Source organism: Apostichopus japonicus, chromosome 1, assembly GCF_037975245.1.
Source record: "Apostichopus japonicus isolate 1M-3 chromosome 1, ASM3797524v1, whole genome shotgun sequence".
In the NCBI taxonomy this organism is placed as follows: Eukaryota; Metazoa; Echinodermata; class Holothuroidea; order Aspidochirotida; family Stichopodidae; genus Apostichopus; species Apostichopus japonicus.
Genome location: NC_092561.1, coordinates 101,298 through 121,865, shown reverse-complemented (window position 1 = coordinate 121,865; position 20,568 = coordinate 101,298). Strand labels below are relative to the sequence as shown.

Below are 20,568 nucleotides of genomic sequence, written 5' to 3'. Positions count from 1 at the left end.
GAAAACTGTTCTCAGTATGTTTTCCAAGAGGTCAATTTTTTTTTCATCTTGATTTCATAAGTACATAATTGATTAATGTGTGAATCATTCATGAAAGCTGAAAGCAGACAAAGGCAAAAATAAAATGGAAAGGGTTCATCATGACAAGAAACATTCGTAAAACTGTTCACAGTATGTTTATTAAGCGGTCAAGTTTTCCTGTTTTTTTTGGGGGGGGGGAGGGGTTGTAATAAATTGAATGAAACGAAATTGTGCAGATGAAAGAGTGTTTAAGTTTGTTGGACTAAAAGAAAGATTTTGAATGATCAAATTTCAGACTCTGTTATCAAACAGAAACATTTCTTAGAATTTGGGAGGGGATTTGGGGGGGTGGGTAAAAGGATGGGGAGGGTGGTGCAGAGTTCACCAAAGTTAGTTGATTGCTCTTAAATATGCATGCTGCTTTCCACAAACTGGATGGCATGTTTATTCTTGCGCTCAGAAGATAGGCAGTTTGTGTCCACAGTAATAGCAGCAATGCAGGTCTATATTTTGTTGGTGTATATTTGGCAGCTATATATTCCTTGGGATGAAGTCTGGCACACTACCAATCTTCCCCACCACCTTGCCTAAATATAAACCCTGTTTATCCCCCCCCCCCACCACCTTCCCCAACCCGTGTCATAATATCTCATGCCATGATGACTCATCACTTCACTATTTCACCTCTGTAATGTCAACCTATTCCTCTCTGTCTCCTTGAGAAGATTATTCTCTGTGGCCTATAAATGATGAAAAGAAAACCATTCAATATAAGATAATCTTAAAGGGACACAACATGAAGTTACATTAGCTTTATGTGATTCCTTTATGATTTAAATCCTGTACATACATTTAGAATATAGCCTAGATAGCCTGTACATTAAAATACAACCAGAAAACCATTCAATACAAGATAATCTGAAAGGGACACAACATGAAGTTACATTATCTTTATGTAATTCCTTTATGATTTATATCCTGTACATTCATTTAGAATATAGCCTAGATAGCCTGTACATTAAATCCTGTACATTCATTTAGAATATAGCCTAGATAGCCTGTACATTAAATCCTGTACATTCATTTAGAATATAGCATAGATAGCCTGTACATTAAATCCTGTACATTCATTTAGAATATAGCCTAGATAGCCTGTACATTAAATCCTGTACATTCATTTAGAATATAGCCTAGATAGACTGTACATTAAATCCTGTACATTCATTTAGAATATAGCATAGATAGCCTGTACATTAAATCCTGTACATTCATTTAGAATATAGCATAGATAGCCTGTACATTAAAATACAACCAGTAAGTAGGCCTACACATTTCCAAAATGTTTGGAATAAGGCACAATAAGAAATTAGATTGTGATAAGTCTATGTTACAAGTAGTCATAGATTATTGGAAGGCTTGACTAACCAAAGCAAGGATTGAATCAGACCAAAACTTGAACAGGTGAGACCAAGATGGTATTGACCTAGCAAGTGTCCTAGCAAGTGAGCTATTCAGCTCCTGAGTTGTGATTCAAAGCCAGTATTTTGCATTCAATTTTTTGCTAAATTGAGACCATTCCGATATTAAAATCAAAACTTAGTTAACTTTAAGCCAAAACCAAATAATAATGTATAAGTTCCTACTGGGTTGTGTTTCTTTATATTCAATGCTGGTTTTCTTGTAAGTGGGGTAAAGAGGGAACTAACACCCCAACCCCTGCCGCCCAAAGAAACTTGCCAGTTTGGTTTCGGGTTTTTATGTTGGTATTCTGGGAAATAAAAATAGATAGAAACAGATATCTGACCTTGAAACATTGTACAAATACCTATGCATTCACACATTTGCACCCTAATTAAACTGTGCTGACTGAAATGAAGGAAAACTTGCAGGAAAGGAGCCTAATAATCGCCAGTGGTTCTGTTTAAATTTCACTTCATACGTTGTTAATTATACAATAGTTCCTAATGGTATTTTTAATTTTTTTGTTTTTAATTAACTTCCTGGTTTCCTCCTAACAAAAATAGTTTTGAATCAGCGCATTCATACAAGATACTTCTTCTTTAAATGATGACTTTAGGCAAAAATTTATTAATCCAAGAAAAAAATTGGGGGTACTCTTTATGTTTTAATAGCTATTTTGCCTTTAATGGATCTTTTCTCAAATATTCAGTGTTGTAGAAATCTAACTTCAACTGAAAACATATTTGATTTTTTTTCAGTTTATAATCAGTTTATAAAGTATCAAATCAATTTTGTGCCTTAAAAATCATCCTTGAAGTTGTCAAGCAAATGGTTTATACTGTTATGAGCCGTTAATATCATACGGTATAGACAGATTCATCAATTTTGGATTTGAAAAGCTGCTTTAAGTTTATTAATCTAGGCCAAGAATGTCTCCCACTCCTTTATAATCATCACACAGCATTAAGCTCTAGTTACCATGATGATGTCATCGCTTGTCATTCGGGAACATTTCTGCCATGCCATTAAAAAGTCAAATGTATTTTGTAACATAAATATATTTTTTCACAAGGCATAGTTTATTTACCTGGGGTGTGTCTGTATATACTTCAAAGATCATCTGTAAAAACTCACGGTATGTACTTTTTCATACTGTAATCATTAATTTAGTTTAGTTTCAACTTAAACGTTAAGAGCTGGCTTCTACACAAATATAAAGAGATAGTGTTATAAATTTCAACCCAAACTTCAGTTTGGTTAGTGGTGTCAAAATGTTATTTGAAATGTGAAAGTTTCACTGCCTTCTAACCAATACCCCTCGTAAGAAAAGAGGGGTATTTTATTTCAAACAAATACTTTATATTCCTCTAATTCCCAAGATATATAAAGTGCACACAGTATAAAATTCTTTCAGCCACTGTAATTGCCACCTTCCCTACCTACAATCTCTCTTCTCTCTTCCCTCTCATCTTTCCCGTCCCTTCCCCTCCTCTCCCCTCCTCTCACACACCGTTTTTAAATGCCATCACTTCTAGTGAATTCTATGGATAAAACCCTTTTCCAAGCCATTTAATAACGATACATAGTTAATCAGGATTTTGCACAATATTTCTTGTTTAACTACAGTCTACCAATACTAAATGTAATATAATTCTGGAAAAAAAAACTGAAAACGCATCACGCTTGCTCATCAAATGCTAATTAAGTAAATAATTTAAGAATTTCCATTTTTTTCCTTCCACCACACATCCGTGTTGAAATGCTTCTTTTGGAATGCATTTATTCCAACCTGCGACCGAACACAACTCGAATAATAATAAACCATGCTGAATAATTTAACCATTTTTTTGAGATTTGTTGTGAGTTATTTGCAATGGAAAGATGGATACCTGATAAGTCTTTCTTTCTTTTTCTTGAACAAAGAGCTTGACAGTGAAATATAAACTATCAGTTGAGGGGAAACAGAAGAAGTAAGTATGATCACAGCCATTCCAGAAACTGTCATCTGTTTAATAGCTTACTTGTAAACTAATGTGTCACATGATAGAAACATGAATAATGGAGGGTTTCAACTAACAGTGTGGAATATTTTCCTCTTCAGCTTGTTCTTACATAGTCTGCCACTGGAATATCCCTTTCAACGATAAGTATTTTATGTAACCTGCAAATGTAATCTGTTAATCCACCAAAATCTCACCAAGAATAAGGAAATGAGTTACTCTCAGCACTGGCAGAATTACCAGGTATTGCCCGCAGCCATTGCTGATTTTGACTCTATTATCGTTACCCTTCTACCAGCCCAGCGTGTGTGCCTGTCCATGCACGCTTGAGCTGTTCACCATGGGTACCTCCATAGTTAAAAACCCTAGCCAATTCACTTTTTGGTTCTTTAACCCATATCCCATTGGTTATTGCTCGCAACCAGTCAAGTGTTGCAATGCATTCTTTCTCCCAAATGCAAAGCTAATTTCCCTGGCAAAAAGTGTCAAATGTAGTCCAAGTTCTTCACAAAGTGCTCTGAACCCTTTTATTATTAAACTACAAGAGACACAGGTAGCTAGGAGTCTAAAGAATTGCTGTTCAAGCTTGCAATAAACAACAATTCAAGGACACCGGTATAAACACGAAATGGTTATATCTTGATTATTGAATTATATCATATCTGATGTTTATACTATTAATGAAACTGATTTCTAGGACAGAACTGAGAAATGTGCTGCATAACAAAAAAGTAATATAGAGATATTCCTTTTAATTACTTCCACATATAAATTTGTAATAAATGATTTTTTGTTTTCCAAGAATTGTGTAATTGCAATGCTTACTTGTATGTATCTCCTTGTTTCTCATTTCCTGTGTAAATTGGTTATTGCCATATGTTGAAAGTTCCTGGCCTCCAGCCATTCAGTTATAACGTTCCATCTGTGTGGGTGAAATTATTCATAGATTTACCAGAACTCCCTGGATTTACCTTCTCCAATCTTGATACAAGAAACTTTCAGGGTGAACAAGAGTACTAGCTATTCATTTGTTGAAATTGAAGGTAAGGTGTGTAAGGAAGGGATAATTGACCAGGGAGGGAGAAATGGCCAGGTGGGGAGAATTGGCCAGGTAGGGAGAATTGACCAGGAAGGGAGAATTGGCCTTTTCTTTTTTCTTCTCCCTTTTTCTGGCTGGATGATGACAAAGAATCTGAAGATTTTGTAGGGGTTTAGTTGGAATAGTAGGGAAAGGGGAGGGCGGGCAGGGGAGAATTGGAGAAGTACAAAACCCATTACACCCTCCAATCCCTCCCACCATTGAAGCTACAGTATATAACCTGAATGTTATCAGTACATATTGTGGTTACCTTTCAGACAGTTTTAAGTTTACAGGCAAATTTGAATCATTATCCTTGAATATCTTTGAGGTGTTCTCTTTAAGATTGTGGCTTCTGACTCATGTGCTGTAAAAACCACACTGACAGCTTCCTTGACTACTTGTATTGGGTACACCTAACTGAAAGATGAGATAAAGGCAGAAAATTATTTTCATTTCCAATAATTTGGTTGGAAATTTGGATATAATAAAAAGGACTTTGCTGAATATATCTATGACCTCTTGGCTATAAACTTAATGATAAAATGGTATTTATGTGTACTTTTCCCAACTGTTGCACTTAGCAAATGACAACGTCCTTATCCTCATGTCTATGTTCCCATTATAACCTACCATTATTGCTAGGTAGAAAGGAGTACATATGTATGAGAGACAGGTAAGCATCATTATGCAATAAGAGCCCAAACCAGTTAGTTTTAGAGTTTTTAGATCCCAAGTTCCCATCTAGTACAGTAGCAAATTACAACATCCTTATGTCTATGTTCCCATATATTATACCCTACCATTATTGCTAGGTAGAAAGGAGTACATGTGTATGAGAGACAGGTAAGCATCCTTATGCAATAAGAGCCCAAACCAGTTAGTTTTAGAGTTTTTAGATCCCAAGTTCCCATCTAGTACAGTAGCAAATTACAACATCCTTATGTCTATGTTCCCATATATTATACCCTACCATTATTGCTAGGTAGAAGAGAGTACATATGTATGAGAGACAGGTAAGCATCCTTATGCAATAAGATCCCAAACCAGTTAGTTTTAGAGTTTTTAGATCCCAAGTTCCCATCTAGTACAGTAGCAAATTACAACATCCTTATGTCTATGTTCCCATATATTATACCCTACCATTATTGCTAGGTAGAAGAGAGTACATATGTATGAGAGACAGGTAAGCATCCTTATGCAATAAGAGCTGAAAACCAGTTAGTTTTAGAGTTTTTAGATCTCAAGTTCCCATCTAGTACAGTAGCAAATTACAATATCCTTATGTCTATGTTCCCATATATTATACCCTACCATTATTGCTAGGTAGAAGAGAGTACATATGTATGAGAGACAGGTAAGCATCCTTATGCAATAAGAGCTGAAAACCAGTTAGTTTTAGAGTTTTTAGATCTCAAGTTCCCATCTAGTACAGTAGCAAATTACAATATCCTTATGTCTATGTTCCCATATATTATACCCTACCATTATTGCTAGGTAGAAAGGAGTACATATGTATGAGAGACAGGTAAGCATCCTTATGCAATAAGAGCTGAAAACCAGTTAGTTTTAGAGTTTTTAGATCTCAAGTTCCCATCTAGTACAGTAGCAAATTACAATATCCTTATGTCTATGTTCCCATATATTATACCCTACCATTATTGCTAGGTAGAAGAGAGTACATATGTATGAGAGACAGGTAAGCATCCTTATGCAATAAGAGCTGAAAACCAGTTAGTTTTAGAGTTTTTAGATCTCAAGTTCCCATCTAGTACAGTAGCAAATTACAACATCCTTATGTCTATGTTCCCATATATTATACCCTACCATTATTGCTAGGTAGAAAGGAGTACATATGTGTGAGAGACAGGTAAGCATCCTTATGCAATAAGAGCCGAAACCAGTTAGTTTTAGAGTTTTTAGATCTCAAGTTCCCATCTAGTACAGTAGCAAATTACAACATCCTTATGTCTATGTTCCCATATATTATACCCTACCATTATTGCTAGGTAGAAAGGAGTACATATGTATGAGAGACAGGTAAGCATCCCTATGCAATAAGATCCCAAACCAGTTAGGAGTTTTCAGCTCCCAAGTTCCCATCTAGTATGTACAGTAGCAAATTACAACATCCTTATTCCCAGTCAATTTTTATAGTATTAATCTTGATTGTACCTGTAGTGCTGTTTGTTGGTTCTCTTCCCCTTTAACCCTCGATCCTGTATTGCTGTAGGGACAGCTATGTCTGGAATTCTGGTCTGTTCACCACCTTACACAGTAGGGAGCCCTCAATTTCCCATTGCTACTCCAAAGAAGTTCCCACCTGGACTGAATGTACATGTAGCCACTAGAAGCAGTGATATCATCATATGAAGTAGTTTGTTTCATATATATAACTGCTGTGTGTGTGTATGTATGTGTATATCATAGGGGAATAAATACACTACACAGAACAAGTTAGTAGCCAGCCATATGTACTTGAACTATAGCATTGGTATCACTGTCAAAGTGTAGGCTATGTGCAAAGGAGTAATACCTATTGTAGGTGCCTAATTGCATGTCAAGAAAAACTGTTCTCTGAGTGTGAAGTTAGCTGAAGGACCATCCAGAATATCTGAAGTGAAAAAAAAATTTGAAGGAAAGTTAAAACAAAATAAATAAGTACCAGCAAATTTTTCTGTTACATCTCACATAGTATGTTGGAAGCAAGAAACACAAAAAGGATATATATATATAGCTGTTTGCACACTATTTAGTGCTGTACGTCTCAGTTGATGTATGTATGAATACAACCGCTGTCTTGTTTTTCTTTTGGAAATTCACAATTGATTCGTTTTATATTTGTTCTGCGGAAAAATTGTTGAAATATCGTTTTGGATTTCTTTTGCCCTCGTTTGCAGAGAAATGTTTTTAGTTTTGGTTTTCCAAAACTACTTGACCTGAATGTTACGATAATTCAAATACAGCTTTGGAATTTCTCTCAGACTGGATTTTAGATCTGTGGAAGTTTTGGTATTTCAATTCTTTTCGGGATTTATGTATACATCTGTACAATTATTCTGATTGTGTTCCTAATATTAAAATCGGATACATGTTGGAGAGCTTATCGTTGGATAATATATAAATATAAAGGGGACAAACTAAAACGAATGACAGCGAATGACCGAATGACAATTGACTTTGTACAGGGTAAATTATCATTTGCGAATGACAGCGAATGACAGCGAATGACAGCGAATGACAGCGAATGACAGCGAATGACAACGAATGACAACGAAGGACAGTGTTGAGTGGAGATAGAATGATTAACGGAGTGGAGTAAATGCGGTTATTGGTTTTCTGCCCAAAAATGATTGAGGAAAATCGCATGTTACGTGGTTGTAGGGTTTTGGTGTAATTTACGGATAGAAACCACAGGGAATGATTTTGTGTGAGAATGCGCTTGAGTGCTGTGCTTTTTACCTCTGTATAGATTTATATAGAAAGATAACTGAAGCCGTTTCAAGATTATAGTATTGTTAGTTTCTAACAATTAATATCGGAAAAATGACGTTAAATTTACTTTTTAATATCAGACTTACAATTTCGCTTACTATAAGGTGCGTTTTTATCTTGTCCGTACTTTACTAGATCTAGATACCCACGAAGTCTGAACTGTGATATCCGGTTGAAGCAAATGTCTGTGCTGTCATTATTGTCATTCGTTTTAGTCAACGCATTTTTTTAGTGTGTACAACATATTGTCATTCGCTTTGTGCAACGCAATTGTCATTCGTTTTAGTAACACCCATATAAAGTAGTACTTACAGAGTTGAATGTTGCGTGGGGGTTTGTAACTTTTGATGATTTTTTTTCCTTACCAATTCATGTAATATGCACCCATAACACAAACTTTGACTGCTTTTAGTAAGCAAGTTATGTAATTTTTATTGTGTCCCACACATGTAATGAAATATCTTACTCTCACCTTTGTTAACCGTTCAATTTAATGCCTAAGTTTGGTTGCCCCTTGAGTGCAAATTGGGTGGACAGGAAAAGTAGCAGTCTTATAGTATTTTACAGTACATTTTCTTTCCTTTTATTTGTGGAGTATACATGTACTACCAGATTGTACCAAAGGTAATTTAATTTTAATATATGGCATCTGTACTCTGTGTGTCATTCCCTGTGTCAGGTTTTGGTAATAATTGCAGCCTAAATGTCGTGCCCAGTAAGAAGGATAAGAGTTTGCTTTATTATGCCTCATCGGCCCCGACATTGTTATCATCAGCTCTGTGTCAGCCTCAATTCTCACAAGTCCTTGAGTGTCCGGGTTGGAAACTCCCTTCTTGGGCCTAACATATATTTATATCATGTTAGCTGCAAATATTCACATGTATGCCTGCTTAGAGTGTCCTGCAGTTACTGCCTCGATATCAGGGCAAAATCAGCACCCTGTCAGCCTTACATTTTGCTACGGGGACTCATCGTCGCAGAATTTGTTCTGTCATACTTAAAATGCTTGTTTGCGTAGTACGGGCAACAACGTTAATCAGCATTACAGTAGTTAATGTTACTAATAATAAAAGAGAGGTCAGTCTGGTTTGCCCCATCCTAATTGGGTAATTTCCTTAAGCAGCGAATAGGTTTAATTTAATTAAGATGCATGTGATGATGTGGTTATATCACAATGTCCGTACATATATGTAAGTACAGTTGACCATAGGCATGTTTGTTAGTGTCAACGAACGGTCACTGGATGCATTTTTGACTGGAAATCATATAATATATATATGTTATACATATAAACCTTTTAATTTAACACAATCTGTTGATACCATACTAGTTACCTAACAACGTATAGGAAATGGTTAAAGGTTCCTGAAAGATGTTTACAATTGAAGCCCAATCATACCTTTTATTAAATTTGTGCAACACACTTTTTTTTCATCGAAATGTGTGACACTTCCTTATGTGAATACAAAAACCCAAATATTTGTTATTGCACCACTTTGTTTGAATAACCAAAGATCTAACAAAGATCTAACCAGATCTGCAGGTGACATGGAATCATGGTCTTAAAGCAACAAGTGAACCCACCCCACTGCCAAATGCAACATTTTTCTAGGAAAGTTTGGTATAAGCTTAAACAGGAAATTGAGTTAAGACTCTTTTAAAATCTTGTTCCCAGATGATCATTGTTCATCCAGTATAAGGTGTTTCCATGGCCTTACTAATTAAAGCAGTGTAGGTTGTGAGTTTGCTCTAGTCTTGCAAAACACATGCACTGCAGTGTGCAAGAACTCAACATCAGCTATACAACTGAACGATAAGAAGAGAGCACTTCACGATTCCATTCACAGTGAACACATGAGCACGTGCACCTGCAATTGATTGAAAAATCAATCGTAAGACCTTATTCAGGATTACAAAACTCCATCCTCCCCCCCCCCATCACCTAATATTCTTGATTTTTATTTGGCATGAGACTTGATAAGTTCAGCCATGTAACTATTAATGATAATACTATAATAAGTTATATCAATGATTTGTCATGTGCACGCAATCCACCCAGAAAATGGCGCTCAAGGCTCAAAAGCTTGTCACATCAGGGGAGTTATAAGCTTCTTTTTAAAGGACGAGACACTCTCAGCCCGTCTTGATTTCAAGTGATAATATATTCCACAATCACAGTGCAGCGACTGAGAAAGATATCTCCACCCCCCTCCTCAACCCCCCTCCCCTCCCCCCTCTCCCCAAGAATGGTTGGATTCAGATTCCCTGAGAAGTAACTGCATCATAGCAAGGTTGAACAAACTTGCTAAGGATAATTGCCAAGTACAGTAAACTGTCAGATATCTGAGCTCAGCTGCAAGACAATTTTGTCATTCAAAAGGTTAGCTGCTTTAAGCAATGTTCCCCATAATGTCATGTTGCATATATAGAAGGCACATGTAAGCGTTTCACCCTTTGTGCACAGTATGATGTAAAAAAAATGTAAAGAAAGAATGACATCCAACTGACATTCCTATATCACACATGCCAAATACTCTTATCATTACTGTAAGTTATAGCTGACATATGTCAAAGGTCACAATCATTGCATAAGATATGATTTAAAGAAGCTTTACTGAGTTGGTTAAATTTGTCTAATTTTTTTTTTTATCCTGTTTTTATCATAAAATGATCTCATATCAATGGAGTTCAAAAGTTTGACTTTGTTAAGCTTCATTTCCAGTAGATGACTAAAAAAGTAATTTTGAAGTTTCCCCGACTGTATCTTTTTGGTGTATTAAATGGGTACTATGAAATGTTCCCCCGCCCAATGACAGACAAAATCTTTATGATAGAATCAACTTAATTATTTACTTACTCTGTGAACCTTCATTTGGTGGAAACCTCTAGGAGATCATCAATTCAGTTTCAGTTCAAGAGCAATTCCATTCTTATTTTGAGTAATTTCATTTCATTTATTTATTTGTTTTTTCACAAATTTACAAGAGATAAAGAGAGAATATATACAAGTGATTTACAAGCTGTGATAGTAAGCGCATTAGAATCCCTGGTGGGTGTAACAAAGTAACACACTCCCTTCTACGAAAAGAAACACCAACAACAACAAAAATAATGATAATAATAAACTAAGTAATCCTTAATCTACCTTCCCCCCCTCCCCTCCCCACCTACAACATGGAATAATACTCAGGGAGATTTAGGGAAAGTTGCCAACCAAACTCAAAAAGCTGCTTTAAGTAAGGTAGAAGGGGGGGGGGGGGACAGCATTCAAAGGTGTTTTCCCTCACGAGTTTGCCAATCTCAGTTGCTTGAACTTTCACCCCAAATTTTGAGGATATGAAATATTGGCATAATGACTGTATTCCCAGTAAGTGGAGTTGTTTCATGTTTTAGTGATGTATATTCAATATTTTGTAGCGGTATTATTTTTGTGTTTGGAAAACTCTAGAATATTGATGGATGGAGGCACTTTTGTTTCTCTCTTCAAGTTTCTAAGAAGATGGTCAATGAAAGTGTAGCATTGGGTCAAGTGTTGGCAACTTGCCCCCCCCCCAAAAAAAAAAAGGAAAATAATAATATTTACAAGTTTTATAGTAAGTATACTGTAGGTTTAGATAATTCTATTACAGGAAGTTTGGTGCAGATCTGAGTGAACAAGACTTCAATGAGATCAATATTCTCATTTACTGGCAACACCTTATTCTGAGAAATATGTGTGGGCTAACAACAATTCTGCTGGCACTGCTGCTAAGTAGTGAGTCATAAACCGTTTTCAAAAGCAAATCTTATACAGAAATTTGAATTCAATGTTTTATTTTGAAAACATTAAAAGGTTTTTTCTGGATGACTTCATCATATCTGGTGAGATTGTTTTTTTTGGGGGGGAGGGGACTAGGGGGAAGGGGAGGGAGGGGGACTGAAAACTACACAGATTGTGCATTATTTAAATCCAGCAGGAGTTGTTGCTGTTAGTTGTATATGTTTGTGTATTAACAAATTAACTTTTGAGACCAACTATTGGCTATGTAGGGGCCTTCCAATAAAATTAAGAAAAATGAACCTAACATTTACAAAATATGACACATTTCAGATCTGTCAGCATCATGTCCAATTTGTTTGTTTTAGTTTATTTGTGTGATGTCATCATGCTGTAATTATCTGCTACTGTTTTATCTATCACTAAGTGGCTAATGACAATAACCAGTACTTGATTGACCAAATTTTGACCCCACAATGTCTTCTGGAGTCTTCTGGAAATCTTGGCTTCAAACTTTGTAGTCTTATCAGGTACTGTAACAGCTCAAATGACTGACCACACCCAAGGGATGTAATTATCCAAGAATTGATTTCAGGAGTAATCTTCCTAGCATTGACTGATTGATTGATTGGTTAGGTCATAATGTAGAATAATTCAATAATTCAGTATATACCTAGTTTGACTTGATCTTGTTACATTACAACAGCTAGTGTCCTGTGAGTACGGCATTAATAGTTGATTGCTTCAAACCATGAAAAGACATTTTCCAAACAGATGAAAAATGCTTCACAGCTGAATATTTCAAATATTTTAATTGCTCCATCTGCAATAATTGGTTTAATATCAGCCTGTCTTCTATCAAATTTGTTATGCCCTTGTTAAAAAGGAAATTGTATACTAAACACAGTAGCTGTAGGAAAATTGCTCTGTACAAAAGACATAAGTGTGAAATGTGAGCTTGAAAGTTGAAATATGCTTCAAAAGGCTGGACTACTGCAATAACAGTGAAAACTAGAAGCCTAGAACCATTATTGGTCAGTAAATTCAAGTGGAAGGGAATTTTGTTTTGTGTTTCTTTGTATTTTTTGGAAAGTTGATGTTATATAGACAAAAATTGAATTTTTGAAGGAAGTTTGTCATTTTTAGCGGTGATGCTGTGTCACACTTTCTTCCATCCTTAACAGTCAAGATTCTGATTGGGAATTGTTTGATTCCTTCTACATAACAGCTGGAATTTACGAGCACAGTGCAGTGTTTCTTGTTTTGTTGTCCGTTACAGTGGAAGTCTGAGACATTTTCATGAAATATGCTAGAATATATGCCAAATAAGTGGCTTTTCGTGTTTTAACTTGAAATTTTCAAAACTTTTAGATAACATTCAAAATAATTAAATTTTGCCTTGAAATAGTGGGACAACTTGTTGTTGTAGTACTAATATTCTTCAATAATCTGGGAAAATTAAAAAAGTTAGAAACCTTTTGGCAAACTTGTAGCAGATTTTGAGATTGTTGAACTCGTGAAGTTATACTGACGATCTTGGAAACTAGGTCTCACTGCCTAAGATTCGTGACACCGATTACAATTGAACTTGGACAAGTTCTTCATATGTTGTTTACCTGTCATTACCGCAAATCGCATAGCAATTTCAGGATGTGTACTTTAGAAAGACAGATTGACTCTGTAAACAGAACAGTTCACATGTTCTCTCAACCATGTCAATCAGTCACAACGCTTACATAAATCCCACTATTTCGTGGAAAGTTTCCAAAAATCAAGTGTCTTGGCTTTTATCAAAGTTTAGTATATGTTAAATTGATATACGTATGTTAATAGGAAAATGGAATGTTAGCCATAAATGCCATAACTTATAATGTTGTCAGTTCTTATTCCCACCACAATGCAGTACTTCATAGCTTTAACTGTTCCGGCATCAGTAAAATGTATCAAGAAATCTACATATTCAGTTTTACAATCGTGTGCTTATTGTAATTAAAGCCTCTCTGCAAATTATGAAAACTACTTTCAGAACCGTTGTTCTGGACTTATTAATTGCAAAGCTACTTAGGCTATCTTTCTTAAAGAAGAGCTAGAAATAAAGAGTGCATTTGTATTAGTTTATATCGTACCTTTCTTAAGAGGTTGTGTAAAGTATACTAGTCACAGTTCCTGTATGTAGGAGGTTGTGTACAGTAACTACTAGTAACAGTACCTCTATCTAGGAGGTTGTGTCTACTAGTTACAGTACCTCTTTCTAGGACATGTACAGTATACTAGTTACAGTACCTCTATGTAGGAGGTTGTGTAAAGTATACTAGTAACAGTACCTCTATGCAGGAGGTTGTGAATTTACTAGTTACAGTACCTCTATCTAGGAGGTCATGCATTGACTAGTTTGAGTACCTCTATTTAGGAGTCTACTGGTGATTCTACTGGTGTGTGAATGCGTATAAATTGGCTTAGTATATAACTGTCATATAGGGCGTATTATCCAAGCCAATTTATACACTTTAACACACCAGTAGAATCACTGTGGTCGAGTGGTACGGGCTACGGTTCGTGACACGAAGATCGGGGGTTCGATTCCTACCTTCGCCTGATGAGTCCCAAAAGGGCGAAACCGGTGGTGAAGGGGAATGTTTCTGGTGTTTAATTCTTTATTTATTTACTATATATATATATATATATATATATATATATATTGTTTATATTTATATATATACACATACAACCCCACTTCAAGATACTGTTGTAATTTCACTCTCATGTAAGCGTGACATACTGGGTAGGTGATTAATGTTTAGCAACTAAGCCGACATTACATTGTGTTTTGATGTAGTTTTACTGGTATTACACTTTTCTACTGTATTTTAATATGTTGGAACTGGAATACTTATAAAGGCCATCTAGTACTACAATAGGTTTAGACCACATGTGTTTGGCAACTGGAATCCAACCGTGACGGGGTGAATAATGCAATGGTTCAACCTGTGTATGAAACAGTCAGGTCACCCACTCCTTAGCAACCATTCATACTTACAACAAAATCAAATACAGACTTGACAAAGAAATTTAAACATAAAGATTATTATTTTGCCCGGAAATGTGTGATGAATTAACCACTCAAATAAAACCAGTGCTCGGACAGAATGTATGAGTGAAGAGTAATCATATTCTATGCCTTCACTCTAAAATAACAAATCTCCCCAGCTGGCAGCTGCAATCTTTTGCAGTGGCTTTTGTAAGCTGTTTTTCTTTAATATTTGTACTAAAACATTTCTCAAAACCCCCCCCCCCCTAAAATAACCTGCGGAGTACAAGTGAAAATCATCAGGATTTAAAAGCATTAATAGTATATTTTTAAAATTCCACAGTGTTGTATGGGCCTGTGTGGGGAGTCTTACTGTAAGTATATTCTGTTCTGGAGTAGCTGTCTGCCGAATTTTGTGGATCAAGGGATCAAAAGAGATTATTTAATCTTCACAGAAAATCTTCCTAGTCACCTTCATGGATGGAAATTCTGCACAAAGCTGCCACCACCACCTTAGCTTGAAGAGAGATAAAAGGAACCCCTCCTTGTATCATATTCAATTGGGAGATTCCACAGATTATCAAGAAATATTCAAAACTAGTTTGGAAGAACTGGTTGCAACATTTTTCTGAAAGCTTGTGCAAGGACAACGCCGTGCAGGTTCTGAAAGATTTGGAAAAAAAAACATGTCAGACAAGAAACATATCATGTCTCACTTTCTGATCTAAGTGGTTATTGATTATTCAAGAAAATTTTTGACATTCTTTGGTTGACTTTTTATGGAGACAAAATTGATGTTTGCAAAACGACTTGCAGAGGTGATATGTCTATCGTCATCATATGCCACATCCAAGATTTTTGAAGGGAAAGAAATATGGAATATTAAAGATTGGAATAAGCAAGAATGAAACTGCACACCCTTTGATGAAAGAATGTTAATGATAGAAAAATAATATCCTAATGGTTTTCACGTTGTCGCACATCTTTTGTAGCATTTTAAGGCTGTCCTGACAGTCATTTTGCCTTTTGTTGTCTGACTGTCTTTTCAATTTTGGAGACTTTTGTAAAAAAAAGAGAGACTTTTTTTGACATCTAGAGTGAGAAGAGCGGCCATTTTGTCGTCATGGCATTCCATTTATCGTCGTCATCTTACAGCCTCTCCACCGGTAGAGTGAACATGATGAAAAAAATGAGATCCCGTAATCGCAGGAGTTTGAACATTTCTCCTTCTTTTCGTTCTCTAGATCCCGGGATGAAAAATGGTAAAGGCACGGCAACACTTAAACTGGCAGAGTGAGTATTTGGTTTCTCGTTTTTTTAATCCATCGATAAAATAAATCATTTTTTTCCATTCTTTTTTAACCTATATATCTCTATCACATTCCACCATCTTATATTTTACTTTCCTCACATATTTCTTTTTGTAAGATGGTCATCATTATTCATTGGCACAGAAGGTTTGCAAGAATGGGTTAAAAGAATTACAAACTTCCTTCCCTGGCTGTTTTGGGTTGTCTGAATTTTATTGCTAGAAATAGGGAATTTGTGTTAATACAACTATGTGAATAAAAAATAGTTTATACCAACATGAAGTTGTTTTACAGTTTCAGCTAGCAAACTCTCATAAATCATGAAGTCACCAACTTAAGATTTCTAGATCATCCCATCTCTTTCTCTTGTGTCTCTGTTTCGCTCACACACCTCTCTATGACAAATAGAGGAGCGCTGTGACAAATTGAAGAGGAACATATCTTTGTTTCTCACAGTATGCACCCTTTTGTCTTTAATAGCTGAATACACATTAGTACTATTATTAGTCAGTTATTACATGAAATATGATCATGATAATACCTGAAAATTATATCTATAACAAAAGAGAGTTGTTCTCCTATTTTCCCACACAATGGGATAGACACTTAAAAATTTGCTCTTTTTAATAAACAGAGAAGCAACCAAGCATGAACAAAACGAAAAAGATATGATATTTTTACCAAAAATCTTGCAAAAAAGGATGAATTGTAAAAGAAATACATTCCTCTGGTGTCCAATTTCTATGGTGATTAAGCAACAACTTATTGTTGTAATTTTCAATGCCCTAAAACCTTGCAAGGTTTGGAGAAAGTTAACAGTTTCTTCGTCTTCTACATGTCACAGTACACACGGTGCGTTTTTCGAACCACGAGTAGCAGTACTATCCAGAGGAAAGAAGGGTTTTGGATTCGTTCTCAGAGGAGCAAAGAGTAAGCTAGCATCTCTTTTCCCTTTCTACATTTTTTTTCACAATTTTCTTCAAGCATTCAAGATTGTTCTAGACCCAACCCCCACCCCTGGCCACAAAATCATGTTTGTCAACATCCAAATACACTCATTCATTCCCATCTTCTTAGTCCATGGGTCACCTTTCCACCTGTGAAATTATGTAGGCTATATATGTCTTCAGTGTTTATGTGCACTAGTTTTGTCATATTTTATTCAATGAAAAATTGGCCTTCCCTTCACCTTCTCATGAAAAATGAGATGGCTATGCTCGTGTCCTGATTCCTCAGATTGCTTACACACATATCCCTCCCTCCCCCTCCCTTCCCCCTCTACTCCCTCCCCCTCTTTCTCCCTCCCCTTCACCTTCCCATCAGCAACAGCAAAGCTTGTTCTTGTTATGAAGTTCCATGATAAAACATTACCAGTGGTGTGATAGGTTTTACTATTGGTGGAACATGTTTTAGACCAAGTGGCAAGATTCCTGTTCAGACATCGTTTGCATTGTGTTGTATAAGAAAATACCACAACAGCTGCAAGGTTGGCTTATTTTGTTGGTGAGTTGTAACCCCTCCAGTTGTGTAACATTGTTGTCAAGGTGACAGTTATAATTGGCCCTCCCTGTCACCCTCAAGATGTCAAAAGGTCTCTCCATTGGTGGTGTACCTACCCACTTTACTAGCCTGAACTTTGAAGAGGTCGTTATTTAAAGAGACCATACTCAGTCACTCAAAGTGATTTTGCTTCCAGATGTGAACAGCTTCTTGCAATTAATTAAACTGGCCAAAATAAAAACATTTTGGGATATTACTGATTTTTATTGCTAGATGGCAAAATACATTCTAATGAGAGTCACAGAGAGAGAGAGAGAAACTTGTTTTGAAAATTCGTTCAAACTTTTTCCTTTTTTATCAAGTGGGAAATATTTTTTAGTTCTTCTTAGCTGTCACTGTCAGGTAGCGATTTTTTCCCCCCTTTTTTTTTTTTTTTTTTGGCTGTCTGAGAATTTCTGGTTTCATTTCACACAGTGGTGGTGTGACGTAAGTATCTAGTAATGAGTAACAAATGTGGTCACCCCATCTCTGAAAACAGCAAGGGGAGAATGCCAACATACTGAGCTGCTGACAGGGACTGGTATGCTAAATAATGCAGTGACCTTTAACCTCCCGCAGAGAAATTGTCTAATTGTGGTAGTCTAACTTTAGATTACAAACCTCCAAGTACTGTCATTCTTTTTTGTCCTTGAGGTCACCTTGATGCAATGTTGGTCACATGACAGGCAATGTTGGTCACATGACAGCACGCATCTCCTGCATACAGTACTTCATGTCCTATCTAGTTATTTTATGCGAAGCTCTCATTTCTTGGTCCGGTGTTTGGCATCGTTTGGTTTACAGCTTCTGTTTTTTTGTTCCACTCTATAATGTTTTCATAGAAATGTTACATCGTCATTTAGAGCCCCCTTGGTTTATAATGCCCTCATTGAGAAATGTGGTGGAATCAGGAACTTAAAGGATGTGAAGACTCGCGCAAAAAGAAACGTCTAATGCCGGTAATCTGACCTAGTTTCGAATGAGGTGTAACAGAAGTGTTAGACACCACCATCAATCCCAGAAAATATGCACACAGCTTACTACCTTTGGTAATTAGACACTTGTGTACAGTCAGTACATACAGCTGCGGTCAATACCCACAGCACAGTGTGCAAACGATACAGCGATGCACATCTCAGGTCCAGCTAAAGATAACAAGGTATCACGTTTCATTACTCTCTGCATTTTGTAGCGACAAGCAGTAAACTTCACTTGCAAGCAACGGATAGTTAACTTTTTCAGAGCGCGGCAGGCGGTTTGGGGCGAGTCTTCAATGTTTGATATTGTTTGATCAGTGATACTGAACTATTTATGAGTTTAGTTTGTCATAAAGATTGTACTCATTGTTGTATTTGTGGTGTCAAATGGTGCCAATTTAAACATATTTCAAAAATCATTTGTAACAGTTTGTGCCGGATTTATCTGCTTGGCTGTAATACTGCGTCGTCATCAAGCTTTTCGTGATTACGGTAGTAATGTCATGTCTCTTCTTCTACTTTCTCTAATCCGCAGGTCCAAAAAACCCATCAGTGGAGTTTGTACCGACCAAAGAGTTTCCAGCCTTGCAATATTTGGAAAGTGTAGACAGGGGAAGCCCGGCTGACAAGGCAGGACTCCTTCGGGGAGATTTTCTTTTGGAGGTTAGCATCACCTGATACATATTTGTTTATTAAAAAATGAAAAATTAGGTCCGTTTACACTTTGTATTTGTGTAAAAGTAAGTTGGCCTGACGTCAGGCCAACTTACTTTTACACATTCTATTACACAGGCTCTCTAGTGGATAAGCAGTTTGCTAACAGTTTTATTTTATTTTGATTTACACTTTGCTTTATTAGTTTATGTAAACTTGTACAGTTTGTATCCTTGTTCCACCAGCATTTTTACTTATTTTTTTTTTATGATTCATGATAATTGATGGTTGTCTTTGAAGTAGAATTGGTATTAAAGTAATGGACCCTGTATAAAAATTAGGCAGCAAAAGTGACTTCTTTCAAAGAAAATTAATCCATGAAAATATAATCTATCGTTAACGTAACTGTACTATGCAAACACCAAGAGGTGAGAAATCTGTCAGTGTGCTTCCTCAAGGACAAAGTAAACAAAAGCAAAAAAACCTGGGAAAACGTTTCAAATTTTGTATTGAATTTGCTGGATGATAGGTATATGATATAGACTGGTCGTGGGATTCTAATTGCAAGTGTGCCTAAAGGAAAGAAGCGTGTAATGGGACGATATTTAGCAGGAAAAATTGTTTAATGGAAAATTAATGTAAAGAGAGACAAATGTATTGCAGCTGTCTGTCTCTCTAATCCAAGGTTCCATGGACCTCTGGGGGGCTGAGGGGGGAGGGGTATGGGAAATATTTCTGGTGATTAGTGAGGGTCAAGGTGGCCACATGGGATTGTGTGGAATACATGGGGTAAGTAAACCCAATAGGGTCTTGTAACATTTTGTTGACTTATTTACACTGCCAGGACAGTCAGGTCAAGCACCATCTCAAGTAAGGACATCCAACATTCTCCTGGCCTCAACCCACATGTCCACTGATATTATTGCTAAGTTCCTTTTTTCCTTGGGTCTGTGGAGGTGGATGGTTAAGACCATAGGGTTGGGGGATAATATGTGTGGATATATGTTAAATTATGGCAGATTGGTCTAAGGCATTATATGTGATGTGAGTAATGCATGTATCTGGGAAGTCGTATGTAAAGGGGTGCCGGAGGGGGGGTGGGAGGGGTAGAGGAATTCGTGTGTATGGAAATAGGTAGTGCCTGTAGAGATGGTTAGATTGATAGAAATAGTTATGGTATGTTAATATAGGATAGTAATAAGACATGATAGTGGGTGTGAAATAATAGTGGGTGTGGAAAATAGTGTA

General features: G+C 36.3%; 1 protein-coding gene across 10 annotated transcripts in view; it reads left to right on the top strand.

Moving 5' to 3' along the window:
* LOC139967299 (uncharacterized) overlaps positions 1–20,568 on the top strand; it is a 142,296-nt gene that overhangs the window by 106,380 nt on the left and 15,348 nt on the right. For all 10 annotated transcript variants that reach the window (XR_011792969.1, XM_071971594.1, XM_071971288.1 and 7 more), the window contains 3 exons: positions 16,085–16,133; positions 16,995–17,080; positions 19,202–19,329. Coding sequence is in view for 9 of the 10 variants with exons in the window: in XM_071971594.1 (XP_071827695.1) it covers positions 16,085–16,133; positions 16,995–17,080; positions 19,202–19,329 (263 nt within the window). In the remaining variant the exon portion in view is untranslated. The remainder of the gene's footprint in view (positions 1–16,084; positions 16,134–16,994; positions 17,081–19,201; positions 19,330–20,568) is intronic.